The sequence below is a fragment of the Eschrichtius robustus genome, chromosome 3 (genome assembly GCF_028021215.1).
Source record: "Eschrichtius robustus isolate mEscRob2 chromosome 3, mEscRob2.pri, whole genome shotgun sequence".
NCBI classification, from domain to species: Eukaryota; Metazoa; Chordata; class Mammalia; order Artiodactyla; family Eschrichtiidae; genus Eschrichtius; species Eschrichtius robustus.
Genome location: NC_090826.1, coordinates 189,101,712 through 189,122,128, shown reverse-complemented (window position 1 = coordinate 189,122,128; position 20,417 = coordinate 189,101,712). Strand labels below are relative to the sequence as shown.

The following is a 20,417-nucleotide window of genomic DNA, read 5'->3' as shown; positions in this document are numbered from 1 at the left end:
GTCCTGGTCTGTGGGGCCCCCTGAGCCTGTGGCACACGCAGCACCGTCTGCCCTGGTCGATTCTTTTGTTTCATGATTCATCTCACTCGTCCTGTGGGTTTGGGAAAAGGTCCACGTCCAGTAGGGGTCCCTCTGCTGTGCCGAGGCCACTCAGGCCCTTCGAAGGGGCTCCTGGATTCAGATCCGACCACAGTTATCGAACATCATCTCCGTGCCAGACACAATCAAATTTATTCTTTTAATTTTCACAACGGTTTTGAAAAGTAGGTATTATTTTCTGCCATTTTTATATGAGGAAATCGAGTTTCAGAACGAGATTTGTTTGGAGTCATCTGGCAAGCGGTAAGCATCCTGGGATCACAGTCTGCCTCTCCCGGCCGGGCTGCCTCTTGCCCACCACAGAATCCAGAACCAACGACCATGCGGGCTGAGTCTGACGAAAAGCCTGCAGCTAACGTTGTACTTGGTGGAGAAAGACTGAACACTCTCTCTGAAGATCAGGAAAGAGAAGAACCCCCACTCTCACGACTTCTATTCAACACTGCACGGAGGTTCTTACCATGGCAGTTAAGGAAGAAAAAGAAAGAAAAGGCATCTGGATTGGAAAGAAAGGTGTGAAATTATCTCACTTTGCATGATCTTGTAGATGGAGAGTCCTAGGGAAGACACACCACACACACACACACACACGTGCGTCTCACACACACACACACATTCCACACACACACCACACAGTATCAGAACTAGTAAGCCAGTTCAGCATATGCCAGGACATGAGATCAATACACGAAAATCTACTGCATTCCTATCTGTTAGCAGTGAACAATCTGAAATGAAATTAAGAAAACAATTCTGTCTACAGCAGCATCAAAGAGAATCAAATATCTAGAAATAAATTTAACAAAAGTGTAAGACTTTATCCTGGGAACTGCAAAACAGTGTTGCAAGAAATTAAAGAAGATCTTAAAGGGAAAGACATTGGAATATTACGTTGTTAAGATAGCAGCACTCGCAGATTGGCCCACAGATTCAGTGCAATCCCTATCAAAATCCCAGGTGGCTTTTACAGAAATAAACAAGCTGATCTTTTTTTTTTTTTTTTTTTTTTTAAAACAAGCTGAACATAAAATTCATATGGAAATGCAAGAGACCCAGAATAGGTAGGCAAAATAATCTTCATGAAAGAACAAATTTGGAAGACTCACGCTGCCTGATATAAAAACTTAACTACAAAGCTGCAGTGATTAAGACAGTGTGGTATTGGCATAAGGATAGACATAGATTAATGCAATAGAGAATCCAGAAATAACCCCTCACATTTATGGTTGGTTAATATTTTACAAGGGTACGAAGACGGTTCGGTGGGGAATAACAGTCTTTGCAACAAAGGGAGATCCATACACAAAATACATTCACGAAAACGAACTCAAAGTGGATCGTAACTTGAATGTAGGAGCTAAAACTACTAGGCTCCTCTAAGAAAATATAGTAGATCTTTGTGCCCTTGGGTTATGTGATGATTTCTTAGATATGACACCCAAAAGCACAGGCAACAAAAGAAACAGATAAATTGGACATCATCAAAATTGAAAACTTTTGTGCTTCAAAGGATACCATCAAGGGACTTCCCTGGTGGCGCAGTGGTTGGGAGTCCGCCTGCCAATGCAGGGGACACGGGTTCGAGCCCTGGCCTGGGAAGATCCCACATGCCGTGGAGCAACTAAGCCCACGAGCCACAACTACTGAGCCCGTGTGCCACAACTACTGAGCCCATGCGCCTAGATCCTGTGCTCGGCAATGAGAAGCCACCACAGTCAAAAGCCCGCACACCGCAATGAAGAGTAGCCCCCGCTCACCACAACTAGAGAAAGCCCATGCGCAGCGGTGAGGACCCAATGCATCCAAAAATATATTATAAAAAAAAAAAAAGGACACCATTAAAAAAGTGAAAAGATAACTGTAGAATGGGAGAAAATATTTGCAAAACATACATGACAAGGAACTGGTATCCAGAATATACAAAGAACTCATACAACTCAATAATAAAGAGACAAATACTCAATTAAAACATGGACAAAGGATTTGAACAGACATTTCTCCAAAGGAGACACACAAATGGCCAATAAACACATGAAGAGATGCTTGACATCATTAGTCATCAGAGAAATGCAAATCAAAGCCACAATGAGATGCCACTTCACCTCTACTAGGACGGCTATAAACAAAAAGACATGTAATAACAAGTACTGTCCAGGATGTGGAGAACTTGGAACGCTCATACGATGCTGGTGGGAATGTAAATCAGTGCAGCCGGTGTTTAAAAAAAATTTTTTTGAAGTATAGGTGATTTACAATGTTGTGTTAATTTCTGCTGTACAGCAAAGTGATTCAGTTATACACATACATACGTTCTTTTTCATATGCTTTTCCATTATCGTTTGTCACAGGATATTGAATATAGTTCCCTGTGCTCTACAGTAGGACCTTGTTGTTTATCCATCCTATGGATAATAGCTTACATCTGCTAATCCCAAACTCCCAGTTCTTCCCTCCCCCTCCCTCCCTCCCTCCCACTTGGCAACCACAAGTCTGTTTTCTCCGTCTGTGAGTCTGTTTCTCTTTTGTAGATAGGCTCATTTGTGGCATATTTCAGATTCCACATATTAGTGATACCATATGGTATTTGTCTTTCTCTTTCTGACTTACTTTGCTTAATATGATAACCTCGAGGTCCAACCATGTTGCTGCAAATGGCATCATTTCATTCTTTTTTGTGGCTGAGTAATATTCCATTGTGTGTATATGTGTGTGTGTGTGTGTATATATATATATGTATATATATATATATATATATATATACACACACACACACACACACACACCACATCTTCTTTATCCATTCCTCTGTCGATGGACATTCCATGTCTTAGCTGTTGTAAATAGTGCTACTAGGAACTTCGGGCTGCATGTTATCATCTTTTTGAATTATAGTTTTGTCTGGATACATGCCCAGGAGTGGGATTGCTGGATCATATGGCAACTCTATTTTTAGTTTAAGGAACCTCCACACTGTTCTCCATAGTGGCTCAGTGCAGCCACTTTGGAACATAGTTTTGGTAGTTCTTTAAAATGTCAAATGTAGTTACCGTATGACCCAGCAATTCCACTCCTAGGTATTTACCCAAGAGAAATGAAAACATGTCCAAAAACGTGCACAGAGACGTTCATTGCAACATTATTCTTATAGCCAAAAAGTGGAACTAACCTGTGTCCATAAATTGACGAATGGAGAAATAAAATGTGTTATCTAGGCAGTGGACTATTAGCCGTAGAGAGGAATGAAGTGCTGACACCTGCTACGACATGGATGACCCTTGAGGACACTACGCTCTGTGGGAGAAGCTGAACACCAAGGCCACCTATCATATGATTTCATTTGTATGAAAAGTCAGAATAGGGGAATCTGTACAGATAGGTCAGTGGTTGCCCGGGGCTGGGAGGAGGGTAGGAATGGGGAGTGACTGATAATGAAGTGGGGCTTCTTTTTGGTGAAAATGGTCTAAAATTAGATCGCGGTGGTGGTTGCACAACCCTGTAAGTATAGTAAAAACCACCAAACTGAACACGTTAAATGAGTGAAATTGAACGGATGTGAATTGCATCTCCGTTAAGCCTTCTTAGAGTCGGGCCGCGGAATCCCGGACAGTGAGGTGGGGGTGAGGGAGATGGGGCTGAGCCCCCGAGGCCCGGCGGGCTCCACCTTCCCTTTCGAGATGAATTTTAGGATCAAGGCTAGCTTACCCAGCACGTAACAAGAGCTTGCTAAACTGCCCGGCGAGTGCAGGCGGGGAGAATGCGTCTGCATCGCCGTGTGGTCAGGGCGGCTTGTGCCGGCGGCCACACTGGCTCCGGGGCGAGGACTCAGGTTCTTAGAGCAGGGGTGGAGCTTCAGGGCCCCTAAAACGTGCCCTCCGAAGAGCTCTGAGCCTCGTAGGGAGAAGCACGGCGAGAAGAGCCTCGCTTCTGCCTTTGCTGTTTGCGTCCCGCTGTGTGTTCGGTGCTTCTAGGAGATGTGCTGTTTGTCCCATGACCTGGAGCACCGCAGGTGTGCGCTGCCGTCGGACACCCCCTGGGCTCCCACCGTGCGCCGGGCAGAGGGGTGCTGATGTTGCCTGCGTCTGACCTCACAGGGCCTGTGGAGGGGCTCGTACCCCCATTCTGAGAAGCAGAAATAATAGCTCGGTGGGGAGGGGAGGGTTGGGGGAGCAGAGTTTAAAAACTCGTAAGAACATTACCTTAAATGAAGACCATCACAATAATACTTTTACTAGCAGGAGCTTGCAAACCATCTAAGTATCAAATACAGTACTACCATGTAGCAGGGTATTATTTAGCTACTTGATAACAAAGGAAGTTTTTAATGATAAAGGAAAATGCTTGTGGCAAAATTTCATGTGAAAAAAGGGCAGAATACCCGATTAGATGTAGTATGATCTCAACACGTAAAACACCCTCAGAAGAAAACACTGTTATAAGATTCTCCAAGGACGCCAACCTGTGTTATCTCTGGAAGGTAGGATTATGGGGAATGTCTCCCTTAGTCTCTTTCCGTCCCCCGTAAACCTGGATGACTTTTGTTATTAATGGGCAGCCCTGGTTTGAGTAGGAGGTTGATGTGCCGCTGTTTAGAGGGGGCAGGACTGGCGAGGGACCCCGACACCCCGGGGAGGAAGGGGCTCCGGGGCTGGACTTGGGTGCCATCTTCCTGGAGGAGAGATTGAAACCCACCCTGGGTGGGTGCGGAGGGAGCCTGAGGCACGGAGATGAGGAGGGCGGGGGTGCCGGGTGCTGTCACGCAGGCAGGAGGTGGCTCGGGAGTCCTCGCCGCAACCTTGCTCCTTCGCTGGGTGATGTGCTTGGGTGCGGCCAGATACAGGAAAGCCGCGTGCTTTTGCAGGCTCTCGGGTCAGGTGACTCGTTGGAACCCCAATTCCAGGGCTTGTGACCTAAGTGGCGGGGGCCGCCTAGGCCCTGGGCCTCCGTTCCTGCGTCTGTGAAACGGGGCTGGTGCGTGACTATGGGGAGGAGCGACTGGTGGCCCTGTGGTCGCTGCGTCACCAGTGTCGCTACTGCTGGAAGTACCCTGGGACGTAAAGGGATTACGACTAATACAGTCTTTTAAAAATTTTATTCTTATTTATTTTTTTTAAAACAGGGACTCATATATATATATATATATTTTTTTTTTTTTTTTTTTGAATTTTATTTATTTATTTTTAGCTGCGTTGGGTCTTCGTTGCTGCGTGCGGGCTTTCTCTAGTTGCAGCGAGCGGGGGCTACTCTTCATTGCCGTGCGCAGGCTTCTCATTTCAGTGGCGTCTCTTTGTTGCGGAGCACGGGCTCTAGGCGCACGGGCTTCAGTAGTTGTCGCTCGCGGGCTTAGTTGCTCCGCGGCATGTGGGATCTTCCCAGACCAGGGCTCAAACTTGTGTCCCCTGCATTGGCAGGCGGATTCTTAACCACTGCGCCACCAGGGAAGTCCCGGCTAATACAGTCTTTTTTTTTAAATTAATTTTTATTGGAGTATAGTTGATTTACAATGTGTTAGTTTCTGCTGTACAGCAGAGTGAATCTCTTATAAATATACACATATCCACTCTTTTTAGATTCTTCTCCCATATAGGTCATTACAGAGTATTGAGCAGTCCCTGTGCTATACAGTAGGTTATTATTAGTTATCTATTTTATATATAGTAGTGTGTATATATCAATCACAATCTCCCAATTCATCCCACCCCCCCTTCCCCCCTGTTAACCATAAGTTTGTTTTCTACATTTGTGACTCTATTTCTGTTCTGTAAATAAGTTCATTTGTACCATTTTTTAAGATTCCACACATAAGCGATATCATATGATACTTGTCTTTCTCTGTCTGACTTCACTCAGTATGACAATCTCTAGGTCCATCCATGTTGCTGTGAATGGCATTATTTTGGGGTTTTTTTATGGCTGAGTAATATTCCATTGTATATATGTACCACATCTTCTTTATCCATTCATCTGTTGATGGACATTTAGGTTGCTTCCATGTCCTGGCTATTGTAAAGAATGCTGCAGTGAACATTGGGGTGCATGTATCTTTTCAAATTATGATTTTCTCCAGGTATATGCCCAGTAGTGGGATTGCTGGGTCATATGGTAGTTCTGTTTTTAGTTTTTAAAGGAACCTCCGTACTGTTCTCCATAGTGGCTGTTATCAATTGACATTCCCACCAATATTGTAGGAGGGTTCCCTTCTCTCCACACCCTCTCCAGCATTATTGTTTGTAGATTTTTTGATGATGGCCATTCTGACCTGTGTGAGGTGATAGCTCATTGTAGTTTTGGTTTGCATTTCTCTAATAATTAGTGATGTTGAGCATCTTTTCATGTGTTTGTTGGCCATCTGTATGCCTTCTTTGGAGAAATGTCTATCTAGATCTTAACCCCAGTTTTTGATTGGGTTATTTGTTTTTTTGGGTTTTTTTTTGTTTTTGATATTGAGCTGCATGAGCTGTTTGTATATTTTGGCGATTAATCCCTTGTTGGTTGCTTCATTTGCAAATATTTTCTCCCATTCTGTGGGTTGTCTTTTGGTTTTGTTTATAGTTTCCTTTGCTGTGCAAAAGCTTTAAAGTTTAATTAGGTCCCATTTGTTTATTTTTATTTTCATTCCTCTAGGAGGTGGATCAAAAAAAATATTGCTGCGATTTATTGCAAAGAGTGTTCTGCCTGTTTTCCGCTAGGAGTTTTATAGTATCCAGTCTTACATTTAGGTCTTTAATCCATTTTGAGTTTATTTTTGTGTACGGTGTTAGAGAACGTTCTAATGTCATTCTTTTACGTGTAGCTGTCCAGTTTTCCCAGCACCACTTATTGAAGAGACTGTCTTTTCTCCTTGTATATTCTTGCCTCCTTTGTCATAGATTAATTTACCACAGGTGTGTGGGTTTATTTCTGGGCTCTCTATTCTGTTCCGTTGATCTGTATTTCTGTTTTTGTGCCAGTACCATACTGTCTTGATTACTGTAGCTTTGTAGTATAGTCTGAAGTCAGGGAGCCTGATTCCTCCAGCTCCGTTTTTCTTTCTCAAGATTGCTTTGGCTATTCGGGGTCTTTTGTGTTTCCATACAAATTGTGAAATATTTTGTTCTATTATTTCTGTGAACAGCACTATTGGTAATTTGACTGGGATTGCATTGAATCTGTAGATTGCTTTGGGTAGTATAGTCATTTTGACAATATTGATTCTTCCCATCCAAGAACATGGTATATCTCTCTATTTGTGTCATCTTTGATTTCTTTCATCAGTGTCTTACAGTTTTCTGAGTACAGGTCTTTTGCCTCCTTAGGTAGGTTTATTCCTAGGTATTTTATTCTTTTTGATGCTATGGTAAATGGGATTGTTTCCTTGATTTCTCTTCCTGATCTTTCATTGTTTGTTGTTAGTATATAGGAATGCAAGAGATTTCTGTGTATTAATTTTGTATGCTGCTACTTTACCAAATTCATTGAGCTCTAGTAGTTTTCTGGTTGCATCGTTAGGATTTTCTATGTGTAGTATCATGTCATCTGCAAACAGTGACAGTTTTACTACTTCTTTTCCCATTTGTAGTCCTTTTATTTCTTTTTCTTCTGTGATTGATTGCCGTGGCTAGGACTTCCAAAACTATGTTGAATAATAGTGGCAAGAGTGGACATCCTTGTCTTGTTCCTGATCTTAAAGGAAATTCTTCTTTAATTTTTTCACCATTGAGAATGATGTTTGCTGTGGGTTTGTTGTAATGGCCTTTATTCATAAACAACAGTCTTTCTTTAGCTTTTGGAAGAGCCTCTCCTGGCCCATGGGCAGAGCCGTCTGCACTCGGGCTTGTGGGATGCTCATCCTGCCCCCTTCACCCATAGCCGTCCCTCTGCCACCATGAGGAACATCTTCAAGAGGAACCAGGAGCCCATGGTGGCTCCCGCCACCACCACCATGCCTGCTGGGCCCGTGGACAACTCCACCGAGAGCGGAGGCGCCAGGGAGGGCAAGGGGTACGGGTTTGCCACGGTGAAGGACCGATTCTTCAATGAGATGGTCAAGTTCCCTCGTGAGTGTCCCTGTGTGCGGCCTGGGGGCAGGGGTTGGAGGGTACCATGGGGGTGTGACTGACAGCCGCGATCTTTCCTAATGTTTGGACTCGAGGCTGGATTATTTGGGGATCCCCTTCAGGAATGGGGGGCAGTGTGGTCTGGCACTAATGAAGGGAACAAGGGGGTTTATGTGCCCTAACCTCCCTGGGGGAAAAAAATGTTCTTATACTTACTTAGAAATCTGTCAAAAGATGGAACCAAAAAAGAAGATGATAAAAAATTATGAAACAGAAATCATTATTCAAGTTTCCCAGTCACACTTTAAAGCTACTTTATTTTTTGCAAGGTAGAAAATAAAACCCCCTACTGCTTCCTGGATTTCTGGTAAAGGCTGTGGGGAGAAACCAGAGGTCCGGATTCGGGGAGCAGCCCCACTGGTGGGAGGCGGTGCTTCAGCACCTCGGAGAGCAGCCCCGGCCGGCCCGCGGCCCGCCCCTCCCCGTACTCCCCCAAACCCGCAGCCCCTCTGGAGCCCGGCCTCCTGGCACAGGCTCAGCCCTCTCAGGACTGCGCCTGAGGGCCAGGCCTTCCTCCCCCACCGGGGTCTGAATGAGGACCATCCCATCCTTCGTGTGAGCCGCAGTTCCAAGGATCAAAGTTGTCAGATCTCAGCAGAGCCCAGCTGGGGTCCCCATGGTGTGTGCCTGGCTGCTGTCCCTGTCACAGGCTGTCCCCACTGGGGCGGCCACCAAAGTGTGCAACTTACGTGCACACCACTTGTGGGTTTACAACGCGGGGTGTGGAAAGGGGGCTGGGCCCCTACCCAGTCTTCTGTCACCGAGGGGTCGGGGCTGCAGGAGGGCACCGCTGACGCCGGTGTCCCCGTGGGCAGTCCCCCGCTGGGCGCTGGTCGCCATCGCGGTGCTCCTGGGCCTCCTGCTCCTCACCTGCTGCTTCTGCATCTGCAAGAAGTGCTGCTGTAAGAAGAAGAAGAACAAGAAGGAGAAGGGCAAGGGCGCCAAGAACGCCATGAACATGAAGGACATGAAGGGCGGCCAGGTAGGCGGGGGCCGGGAGACCGGAGGCCCCTCGATGCTTTCCGGGTGGGAAGGGCTCACTCAGGTCAGCAGGGCCTGTCCCTGATTGACCCGAAAGGAGGCCGTTGGGACAAAATGCTGGGAAGAGAGACCCCCCCGCCCACCAGGAAGCCACCATCGTGTGACCTGGTTTCCCGCCGGCAGGGCTGCTGGACCACGTCCCGTTGTGGGGCCCCGTGGGTCCGTCTCTAGTCCACAAGGACGTGGCTTTTCTCCCCGTCTTTCAGGGAGCAGGGCGTCAGCCTGGAAGAGGCCCTGATGTACCCGTGTCTCCTTTTAAGTTTGCAGAGGCCCTGGGCGCCTCACTTTCCCCATGTTTGTTCTGGGAGGAATTTCTTGCTCAAGGAATCAGTGTGGAGGGAGGAAGGAGGGCTGATCTCAGGAGATCAGCCAGGGGCCGTGGCCTTTGAGTCTGCGCGTGCGCACGCGTGTGAGAGCGTGTGTGAGCATGCACGTGGACGTGTGTGTGCGTGTGAGCCTGTGGGGGCCCCGGCCCCGCCACGCAGCTGGTCTGAGCTGCCAGATTTTCTTACCACTTTCTCCCTTCTCCTCCCACCTGTGGACTCACCTGGCCTGGACGCCCGGACTGCACGCCTGGTACGTGCTGCCCACGTGGTGGCCTGCACTGGGGTGGGGGGGGCCGGGGGTCGCAGGGAGGCTCTGCCACTCAAGAAGCCGCGTGGCATCCGGGCCGGGCTGGGGGCTGAGGGGAAGCGGGGCCCGACGGAGCCCCCCCAGCTCTGGGTCGGGGTCTGCACGGGGGTGGCACCCCACCTTCTCTCCCTTGACCCTCCCTCCCCTCCTCAGCCCCCCAGGACGAGGACGACGCCGAGACGGGCCTGACGGAGGGAGAAGGCGAGGGGGAGGAGGAGAAGGAGCCGGAGAACCTGGGGAAGCTGCAGTTCTCCCTGGACTACGACTTCCAGGCCAACCAGGTGTGCGGGGCGGGGGGCGGGGGGGCCCAGGGCTCCATGGGGCGGCCCCCAGGGCTCCAGGGAAGGGCTGCGCTCAGGCCGCCCGCCGTCCACGGGCCGCCCTCCTCGGGCAGACCAGTCACCCCTCGGCGACCGTCTCCCCCGTCTTATTCCGATTCCCTGGGGAGGGAGGTGGAGACCGACTTCCTGTCTGGCACCCGCCCGCCCCCTCGGGGCTGATCCGGCGCTCACTCTCTCCACAGCTCACCGTGGGCATCCTGCAGGCCGCGGAACTGCCCGCCCTGGACATGGGCGGCACCTCGGACCCTTACGTCAAGGTCTTCCTCCTTCCAGACAAGAAGAAGAAATACGAGACCAAAGTCCATCGGAAGACGCTGAACCCCGCCTTCAACGAGACCTTCACCTTCAAGGTGACGGGCTGGGCCTGCTGCGGACCTTCCCCTGGTCCTGGGCTGTAGCTGAGGCCCAGAACCAGCTCGGCCCGGACCCGAGCCCGGGTGTCCGCAGACTCGGCAGGCGTCCTGCAGGGCCCCCAGAGGCCCCGAGCTGCCCTGACCCCTCCATCCTGCCCGTGCCCTGTAGGTGCCGTACCAGGAGCTGGGGGGCAAGACCCTGGTGATGGCCATCTATGACTTTGACCGCTTCTCCAAACACGACATCATCGGGGAGGTGAAGGTGCCCATGAACACCGTGGACCTGGGGCAGCCCATCGAGGAGTGGAGGGACCTGCAGGGCGGAGAGAAGGAGGAGGTGAGGGCGGGAGAGCTTGGAGGGTCCGCCCCACGCCCCCGGCTTTGTCTCTGCAGGAGAGGATCAGCCACCCGGCGGGGCACCTCAGGTGGACAGGACACGTTGCTCTTGTTTCTCCCGCGGCTCTGGGCCCACTTAGGGCCAGTGACCCACGTGGGGACCTCATTCACCCACAGGGAAAGCCCACATCAGCCAGCAAGGGGGGGCTTGTCTTCCTAGAAACTGCTACAGCACTCACTCACCCACCAAATATTTATTGAGCACCTACTGTGTACCAAAGCCTCCATTTAGCCACCATCCCTTCCAAGCACCAGCCGAGTGTGTTGGCCGAGTCCCTGTATGTGAGGCGTGTCCTTCCTCACCTCGGGGCTCAGGTCGCACGGAGGAAGGGTCAGCACCCCGACTGGGATGTGGGTGGGGTGGTCAGCCTGGGCCCCGAGGCCCACCTCTGAGAAGCTTCGACTGTGCCGTGGCGTTGGCTGAGCTCTCAGGCCCAGGAGCCCCAGTGCCAAATCGTTCCCCTCTCTTACTAGTCACAAGGTCCTTGCCCTGTGACACTAACACAAGGAAAGGGATGCCAAGGGCTTTAAGGCTACAGCTCACTCTGTGGGTGGGATGGCTGTGATCAGGAAGGGGGGCTCCCAGTGCCCTTGGAAATGGCCCTCGGGTACCACGTCTGCTCCTCGTCCCCCTCCGCTGTCTGCTCAGGCTGGGGAGGGGCCCCAACAGACCCCACGTCCGTCCAGAGCCTCCTCGGCACCACGCCGCCAGCAGCCTGTCCTCGGCTCTGCAGTGTCCACCCGTCGCGGCCAGGGCTGTGCTGACCCTGGCCTGAGGCCCCGAGGGGGTCAGCCGTGCTGGACACAGGCGCTGCTGTGCTGACCGCGTCCCCTTCCCCTGACAGCCGGAGAAGCTGGGTGACATCTGCACCTCGTTGCGCTACGTGCCCACGGCTGGGAAGCTCACCGTCTGCATCCTGGAGGCCAAGAACCTCAAGAAGATGGACGTGGGTGGCCTTTCAGGTGTGTGCGTGGCTTCTGGCTGCCATCGGGGGGCACCTGCGAGCCGGTCACGGCCCAGAGCCTTCGACCTGGACAGCAGGCCTCAGACGCGCGGGACACACAGGCTGTCTGAGCGGCTTTGGGTCCTCAGGGCAAGACGGGGCGGGAGCCCCGCTGAGAGCTGCCTTTCCGCTGCTCTCCCTGTGGGCCCTGGAGGGAAGGGGTCAGGGACGTCACCCCCGTGTGAGGCAGGGACAGGGAAGGGCAGGCGGTGGGAGGGCTTGGCCCGACGCAGGCCCCCCGTCCGCGCCCGGGACCTTCTACAGGGGGCGATGGGGGCGGCTCTGCCTTGGAAGGGGCTCCGGGCGGGGCTGGGGGGCGACTGCTCTGCCTTCCTGAAGTGCTCAGGTTCCCGCCAGCCCAGCTCCGTCCCTGAGCCCCCGTGTGACCTCAGGCAGATGTGTTCCCTTCTCTGGGCCTCGTGGCTCATCGACGAGGTCGGGAGGATGGGAGGGGGTGGGTCGCTGATGTGCCCCTGCCCAGGAAGGACATCACCAAGTGGATCCTCACCGAGCGCCGGCGCAGGCCCGTCCCAGCAGAGCTCCAGGCGGCCACAGCCATGGCGGGTCCCGGAGGTGAAGCCTCTGGCCGCCCTGGCCCGGAAGCTGGCTCTGCTGTCCCTGGGCTGGCGGGCCGGGCGCGTGCTCAGGGCCTGGCCGGCTGCCTCCCCACAGACCCCTACGTGAAGATCCACCTGATGCAGAACGGCAAGAGGCTCAAGAAGAAGAAGACGACCGTGAAGAAGAAGACCCTGAACCCGTACTTCAACGAGTCCTTCAGCTTCGAGATCCCCTTCGAGCAGATCCAGGTGCTGGGCTGGCAGGGGTGGACGCGGGGCGGGTGACTGACTTACCCACTGACCACCACAGACAGACAGACGGCCACCGCCCTGGGGCTTCCGTCCCGGGCGCTTCCCCGGGGAGGTGAGCAGGAACTGCGCGCAGATACTGCCTTTGGGCCTCGAGGTCGGTGGTAGGGCGGTGTGTGTGGCGAGGCGGCGGCCGCCCACCTGCCCCTGCTGCCCCTCCTCTCTCCCTGCCCTCCCTCCCCGCCGACCCGGCTGCTCTCCTGCCTGGGGTCCTCTCCTCTCCTCTCCGCCTGGGGAGGCCCTCAGCCTGCACCGCCCAGTTCCCGTCACTTCCCCCGTGAAGCCTGCCCTAACTGCCCCGCTGGGCGTCACTCCCTCCGAGGTCCCGAGGTGCCTAGTGCTGGCCTCTCGGGCGTCACCTTTGTCACCTTGCGGGGATGCGTCTGCTCTTCTGCTCCCAGGCGCTCAGCACGCTGCCGGGGGCCTGTGTTCAGTCGTTGGCGGAAGCGAAGGATGCGTCAAAGGCGCGGGCCCGCCTCCGTGTGGCGCTCTCGGTTGGGGCTGGGGAGGGAGGGGCTGGGAGGGGGCTGGGTCGCCGGCCCCCTTCTCCTGCCCACTCCCCCTCCTCCCCGCCTCCTGCAGAGAGTCCAGGTGGTGGTCACCGTGCTGGACTACGACAAGCTGGGCAAGAACGAGGCCATCGGCAAGATCTTCATGGGCAGCAACGCCACGGGCACGGAGCTGCGGCACTGGTCCGACATGCTGGCCAACCCCCGCCGGCCCATCGCCCAGTGGCACTCGCTCAAGCCCGAGGAGGAGGTGGATGCGCTGCTGGGCAAGAACAAGTAGGGGCCGCGGCCCGCGCAGCCGCGCTCCAGAGCCGCCGCTACCTCAGCTGGGCAGCCCTCGAGGCGTCCCTGCCCACCTGTGCGCGGCCCTGCCCTCGTTTCTCCGCCCTCGCCCTCTTTCTACAGACCCCTTCCCTCCGACGGCGGCTGAGGAGGGCCCCTCGGAGGTGAGAGAAGCCTGGCCCGTCGTCGCCCCGGGAGCTCCCTCGCTGCATGCCCGCCACCCTCCTCCTCCAAAGCTCCACCCAGGCCTCGCCCCGAGGGAGGCTCTCTTGGCGGCATTTTCTGCTTTCTGAGCGTTCCGGACCAACGGAATGGCAGCACCTCCCGATTCCTGACGGAAGGCAACCAGCGGCCAGCGATCCGTGCGCGTGTGTGCACCCTCTGTGCTCGTGGAGGGCCGTGGGCGGGTGCCGTGTGGGAGCAGAGGGTTTAGAACCCCGCTCGGACACTGCGTGCGAGTGGCTGGGAGGCGAGACGGGGAGACTGGCTTGTGCAGAGCCAGGACCAAACCCCGATGCCGGTGTGGACCTCCTCCTGCTGCCGGGGGCTTCCTGGGACACCACAGACCTGAGCTACAGGCTAGGTTGGCTGGACTCGAACGGGGACTGTCAGTCCCGCGACCTCACCTTGCTGACGGGTGAGGTCAAACCGCAAAGAAACAGAAGACCCATCTCCCCGAAAGGCCAAAATGAAACTGCCGGACCTTCGCCCTTGCGGTGGGAGACCCAGAGGCCGGCTCCCTTTCTAGGACGGGAGCCAGCAGTCACTGGCATCTCTTCCCCTCCCGCCTGTGCCTCTCCCTTAATCAAAGTAGAGCAGCGCTGTCTGAAGACACGGTATCTGTCCAGAGCCAGAGGGCTTGAAAAGGAAGGTTTACAGTTCCTTAGTTCCCCTGAGGTCCAGGTAAGAAGGGGAGGGCAGTGGACAGCTGGCCGATCTGTCCCAGGGGCCCTGCGGGGAGGCCCCTCCTAGCATTCCTGAGGGACTGCCTCTGAATCCCGAGGGGCAGGGTGGCCATTCCGAACAGTGGTGGAGGACATGGGCCGGGTTCTGCCCCGCGGTCACTTGTGCTCATTCCCTGCTCACCTCGTGTCCCCAGCATTGATAAAAAGCCATATATACGTTAGTCCAGTTTGCACCGAGTCTCCTTCCAAACCTGCAGCCTGGGCGAGAGCGTCCGGCCCCTGTGGCCAGAGGCTGGCCCCCTGCCCCCGGCCCCCCTCGGCCACCGTCGTCTCTGCAGCCGCAGGCCCTGGCCGTCTCCTCGGCGCACAACACTCACGGCTTCCCAGACCCGGAGCTGCGCCTCTTTCCCAGCGCACGTGGCGGCACCTCCCGCCCCATCCGGCCACCCTGGCGTCTGCGGGCACCTGAGGCAGAGGGACGTCTCTTTTACCGTCAGAAGGGAGCAGGCGCTGTGTTCCTGCCGGGCTGCGTTTCCCGGCCGGCCGGGCAGGTGCTGAGAAGCTGCCGCCTCCTCCGGGAGCAGCTGGGAAGTGGGGCCCAGCCTTGCTCGTGGCCCTTGGTCCTCGGGAAGTCACTCTTCACTTGATGCCGAGAAGGTGGGACCTGACGAAGACTGGGGGCTGGTCCTAGGGCCCGGGCTGTAGGACAAGAGTGAGGCTTCAGGACCGGGGGGACCACAGCGGGCCGTCCCGGCCTGGATGCCCCCCCTGCAGAGCTATGGGATTTGGTGCTTCCTCAGGGCCCCCTCCCCCCCAGCCTCCCCCGGGCCCACAGAGCTGACTTCTCACCCTCCACCTTCACTCTCCCGCCCCTTCCCGACCACCTTCCACCACCTGGGATTGTCGTCCACCCTCCCGAGCCCGGGACTCGCCTGTCTCCCGGCGGGAGCGAGAGAGGATCCCGCAGCACGTCTGCTGCTCTGGGGGTCCTGGGCCCGGAGACGCGGCTGGATTACGGCTCTGGGCCCACCCCGAGTGGGCAGCCTCAGGGGCTGGGAGACTGAGTGCAGGCACCAGTGCGGAGCCGAGGGGACCCGGGCGGGGAGCAGTGCTCTCCTGGGTTCTGGCCGGTCCTGGCTGGGCCCCTGCCTCAGAGGAGCCGTCTGAGCAGACGGCATCTACCGGGCCCACAAACTAGGTAGGGAAACACACGGACGGTCCTAAGTGTCCTGCACCTGAGGGTTCTCACCCTGTCCACAGAGCACCTTCACTGCCACCAGGCTTGTTTCTGGGGTGTCGGGGTCCTGCCCTAAGTGGGACAGAATTAAGGTCGGCTACGAGGGGTTCCGGAGGCCTCCAGGCTGCGTGTTTGCACTCCCGAAGTCTATTGCAGAGAGGAAAGTAGAAGCGATTTTTACAAAGGGACTGAAACCATGAAAAACGAAACCCAGTGCCACCCAGAAACTGGAGGTGAGGCCAGAAAGCTCTGTTTCCTCCTTTCTCCTTGAATAATCATTCCAGAGTGGAACCAACTCTGCCAGGGCTCTGGGCATGTTTTCGGACTTTGGCCCCGGAAGCTGAGGGCTGGGGGAAGCTGGGGGAAGCCCCAGATGATGAGTGACGGGTGCCGGGCCGGATGGGAAGTGACGTTCCGGGGCACTCGGCTGGGGGAAGGGACAGCAGGGATTCACGCAGCCTCAGGCCTGGTCTTTTTACTTCCCAGGAACCATGTGTAGCTTGTGCTTCTAGAGTCGGTTTGGGATGACCTTGCTGGCCCAGGGCTTCAGCGAGAGAGAGGGGGGCGGGGGGTCGCTGCAGCTCCCCCGCCAACCCTGCAGTGGGAGGTGGTGGGTGAGCGAACCGGGGGGGGCCGCCCCTGGGGTTGGGGAGGGAGGGCGTCCCGTCCCCCGCGTGTCTGGCTTCTGTTTCCCCCAGCCCCACAGAGAGGCTGTCCCTGGGTGTCCCTCCGCTCCATCCCCCTTCCCACCTCAGAGCCCTGGGTGGTGGCAGACGGGAGGGTCCCCAGGCCTGATCGTGGTGACCCTCAGCCCCCCAACGTGGTTGCCAGATTTGGCAAATAAAAATGCAGGGCACCAAGTTAAATTTGAATTTCAGATAACCAATACTTTCAAAGTGTAAGTCAGTCCCTCCTAGGCGCTCTTTGGGACTCACCCGAAACTCAGGCTGCCCCGCCGTCCGTGCTGTGACCACTTCTGCCTCGCCCTCACCCCTAGTCTCAGGGGGCCAGGGACAGGTCACCAGGATTCTACCCGTTCTTTGAGCTGCAATATTGGGAAGGGGGACACTGTGACTTGAAGACGCAAGAATATATTTTTTAAGCGCCAACAAAACAAGAACCTTCTGAAGCCATCTGAGCCTCATGGAGAGGGTGGTCACCTGTGAACACGACCCCGGTCTCGTCCCGCCAAGATGCACGTCTCAACTCTGTGTAAATAACCGCACGGCAATGCTGAGTGCCCCCAGCCCCGTTTTACACAACTTGAGCTGCTCCTTCGACTGTGTGTGTAGAGTCCCTTCCCCGCCGGCCCCCGCCCTGCCATGCGCCGGGGGGGAGTCGGCCTCTGGCCCTGGTCTGACCAGGGGACCGTGGGCAGAGCTGACCCTCGGCGCCCTGCGTCCAGCCCTGTGTCCTGTGTGGTGTGCCCCCTCCTCCCACTGTTCGAATTCACTGAAAAGCCATACAGGGGCCCCTGTGGGGCCATCCTCCCAGAGCTCCCGTGCCCCGCTGACGGGCTCCCCTCAGGACACTTGTGAAGGGCTCGCCCGTCGTCACCTCTGCGCTCAGCCCCAGGTTGCGAGGACGGATGGTGTCCAGGGCTCCCAGTGGGGCCCCAGCAGATGTCCCCACTGGCCCGGCTCGCTCACCTGGTGTCGCGGTCCGACTCCACGTGGGTGGTGACGGGCAGTGGGGGCACCCCCTGCAGGCGATGAGGGTTCTCAGGAGCTGTCGGTGGCTGGGTCTGTGGTCAGGTCCCCGATGCCGCCTGGGTGGACCAGCCCTGCCCACGTGACACTGGGGGCTTGGGGGGCCGAGGGTGGCAGTGGGGAGGGACCCCGGGGGCTGGAGAGCACGGTGGGCCAAGCTCCCCCGCCCGCATGCTCTCTCCTGTGGCCGAGCGGGTCTGGCTACGAGGGACCCTCGCCAGCGCCCCAGCCCGGCCCCGGCCAGGTGTCCCGTGGGAGGGTGGGAGGTGGAAGGGGGACGGGGGGCCCCAGGTCCCGAGCCATCACGCTGAACCAGGAGGGACAGTAGCCGCAGGCCCCGGTGCAGAGGAACGGCACGCACGGGAGCGACCCCTCCGGCCAGCCCTGATGGGAGGACGGGGAGGTGCGGGGGTCTGACAGGAGTGCTGACAAGGCCGCAGGTGGGCAGGTGGGCCCTGTGCGCTACAAGCCGGAACCCTTGTGCTGGGGGGCGTGGAGGCGGGGGTGCACAGGGCCCCCCTCAGCCATCGGGACCCCAGGACCCCTTCCGAGAAGCCAGACGTTCTGCCCTGGCGCCTCCCCTCTGAGGACGGGATCGGCTGCTTCTGAAACCCTGGGGTCTGAAGACGGCACGACCACGGCGGGCAGGCCCCAGGCCCCCTGGCACGCGCAGCCCCACCAGGACCCCTGCCTTAAGTCGTCCCAGGAAGGACCCGTGTGTAGCCCCCGCCCCCGCTTGGCAGTCCCTCCCCACCCCACAGTGGGCTCTGTTCTTATCTCATCTCTTGTCAACATGCTCTTTTGTAACAAGCAGCGTCTCCTTATTAAAGGGATGAGCTGAAAGCACGCTGGGGGGGGGCCTCTGATGGTTCCTGCTGGGCTGGGGGCAGGAGCCGCCCCCGGGGTCAGCGCGGGGTGAGGCTGGGGACGCGGTTCTTCCCTCAGGGGCCGGAGAGGCCAGAAGGCCAGACCAGGTCCGGGTGGGCGGTGGGCACGTGGGCCCTCAGGGCAGCTGCTGGGGCAAGGCCTCCCCGGGGCCGGGGTGGACTAGACCCTCGGCCCCCCCACGCCAGCAGAGCCGGGCTCGGGGCGCGGCCACGGTCTGGCCCTGGGGCAGGGTCGGAGGACGGACGGTTCCTACAAGCCCTCGGTTAGCTCACCGCAGCCGACTCCTTCAGACGTCTGTGACTCCTGAGGCCGAGGACGGGGCTTCAGGATTTTCTGGAAAGAGATGGTAGGGCAGCACCGCCCCCAGACCTGGAAGGGTGACCCGTACTCACCGCGACCTGGGGGCCGTCTCCTCAGGGAGGCCCCCGCAGCCCCTCTGCAGCAGGTGGAGGGGGGCGTCCGGCTCAGGGCCAAGCTCCAGGGACAAGAAGGCAGAGCCCGTCCGGCTGGCCTGGCAGGCTGGGATCGAGGCAGGGGCAAGGCCAGCCCAGCGCGAGGGCTGGGCCTCGAGGCTTCAGGAGGGAAGGGCCGGGCCTCACCGCCTCCAGGTGATGCCCAGTCTCCGCTAACTGCCCGGGCCCAGCGGGCACCCAGAGGAGCCCTCGCTACAGACCTGCTCCTTTGCCTCCGATTTGGGCCGCAGGACAGCAGCTGGGTGGCCGCGGGGGAGAAGACACCTCCCTCCCTCACCTCCCTGACCTCCAGCTCGGTGACAGGGCCTCCGCTGGGTGTGAACGGGGGCTGAGCAAACCAGATGGGGTGCACTAGGACAGACGGAGGGCCCGACCCTGGCCCCCCTGCCAGCAGCTGAGCACCGTAACCTCCAGTGACCCCCGCCAGCTGCCTTTAGAGTTTGGAGCCATGGAGTGGTTCCGGCTCCCCTGAACCGAACGGTGGCCCTGCAGAGACAGTGCTGCAGAGAGCAGAGGGCAGAGACCCCGGGAACCCAAGGAAGCCACCTTCTCAGGGCCCCAGCCGCCCCGGGTGAGAGCACCAGTGCCCGTTCCCGGACGCCGGGAGCCCCCGCCGGGCTCCTCCTGGGCCTTGTGGCCGTCCCTGGGACAGCGGCCCCCAGTGGCAAGGATGGTGACACGAAACTACCACAGGCTGGCCCAGATGTAAGGTTCTATAAACCCCATTTCCTAAACTGTGGAGACAGTCGCAAAGTTAAAACACAATTTAATTTACTTATTTATAAATACTGTTGTGTTTACAGGCATCATGTAGATGTGAATATTATTATTCCCAAACTTTCAAACACAGAATACTTAATAACACTATATAATAACAACCAGTAAAACAAAATCATTCATCTCAGAGTTGAAAGGCCACTCAAAATTGCATAAAAATACATTCAGCTCACAAAGCGCATCTGGGTCCCTCCCTAAACCCCCATCCCCACCACGTGTATTTACAACGGAGCCAAGTTAAAACGGTCCATCTGGTGCTTTCTTGGAGGGGAAGTCAGGTGGGGGTAAGGTGATCAGAGACAAAATGCTACCCCTGGAATGGGGGTGTGGAGACCCCAGGGAGGGTCTCACAGCTCTTTCCACTGACTGATCAAGACCGAGGCAGAGGGAACGGAGGGGGATGAGGGGGGACCACGGCGCTGCAGCCTGAGTCAGAGTCCCCCATGGCGGGACATGGGGACACAGTCTCGCCCTCCCCCACCTGGGTGCCAGCCTGACGGCAGCCCCAGCCTTTCAGGGGTGCAAGGGGACCCCCACCCCTGCGGCCCACCTCCTGCTGTCTTGGCTTGAGCCCCTCGTCTTTCCCTCCGAGCCCCCTCCCCAGAAGAGCGCGGTGTGGAGGGAAGACGCAGGTCAGGCTCAGAGGCCAGCCTAGCACCCCACGTCCAGAACCTGCCCACACCCCGAGTCCTGCTTCTGTGAGACCATCGAGGCTTCACAAGGCCCCCGGGGCCCTGCCTTCCCTGAACCCGCTCCTGCAAGGCAACAGCAGATGAGCCACCGTCCCAGACGCACCAACACTGCCTGCTGC

The 20,417-nt window shown here is 56.5% G+C and overlaps 1 protein-coding gene across 2 annotated transcripts in view; it reads left to right on the top strand.

Moving 5' to 3' along the window:
• The window catches only part of SYT2 (synaptotagmin 2), an 83,932-nt gene extending 70,317 nt beyond the window's left edge, over positions 1-13,615 (top strand). Inside the window, exons 2-9 of one of the 2 annotated variants that reach the window (XM_068541920.1) lie at positions 7,945-8,132; positions 9,008-9,174; positions 10,028-10,147; positions 10,390-10,557; positions 10,730-10,897; positions 11,802-11,919; positions 12,633-12,766; positions 13,409-13,615. In XM_068541920.1, coding sequence (XP_068398021.1) covers positions 7,961-8,132; positions 9,008-9,174; positions 10,028-10,147; positions 10,390-10,557; positions 10,730-10,897; positions 11,802-11,919; positions 12,633-12,766; positions 13,409-13,615 — 1,254 coding nt within the window. In that variant the 5' untranslated portion in view covers positions 7,945-7,960. Of the gene's footprint in view, positions 1-7,944; positions 8,133-8,790; positions 9,175-10,027; positions 10,148-10,389; positions 10,558-10,729; positions 10,898-11,801; positions 11,920-12,632; positions 12,767-13,408 lie in introns of those variants that run through there. The other variant, XM_068541919.1, reaches the window with a different exon arrangement.
• Positions 13,616-20,417: the final 6,802 nt, after the last annotated feature.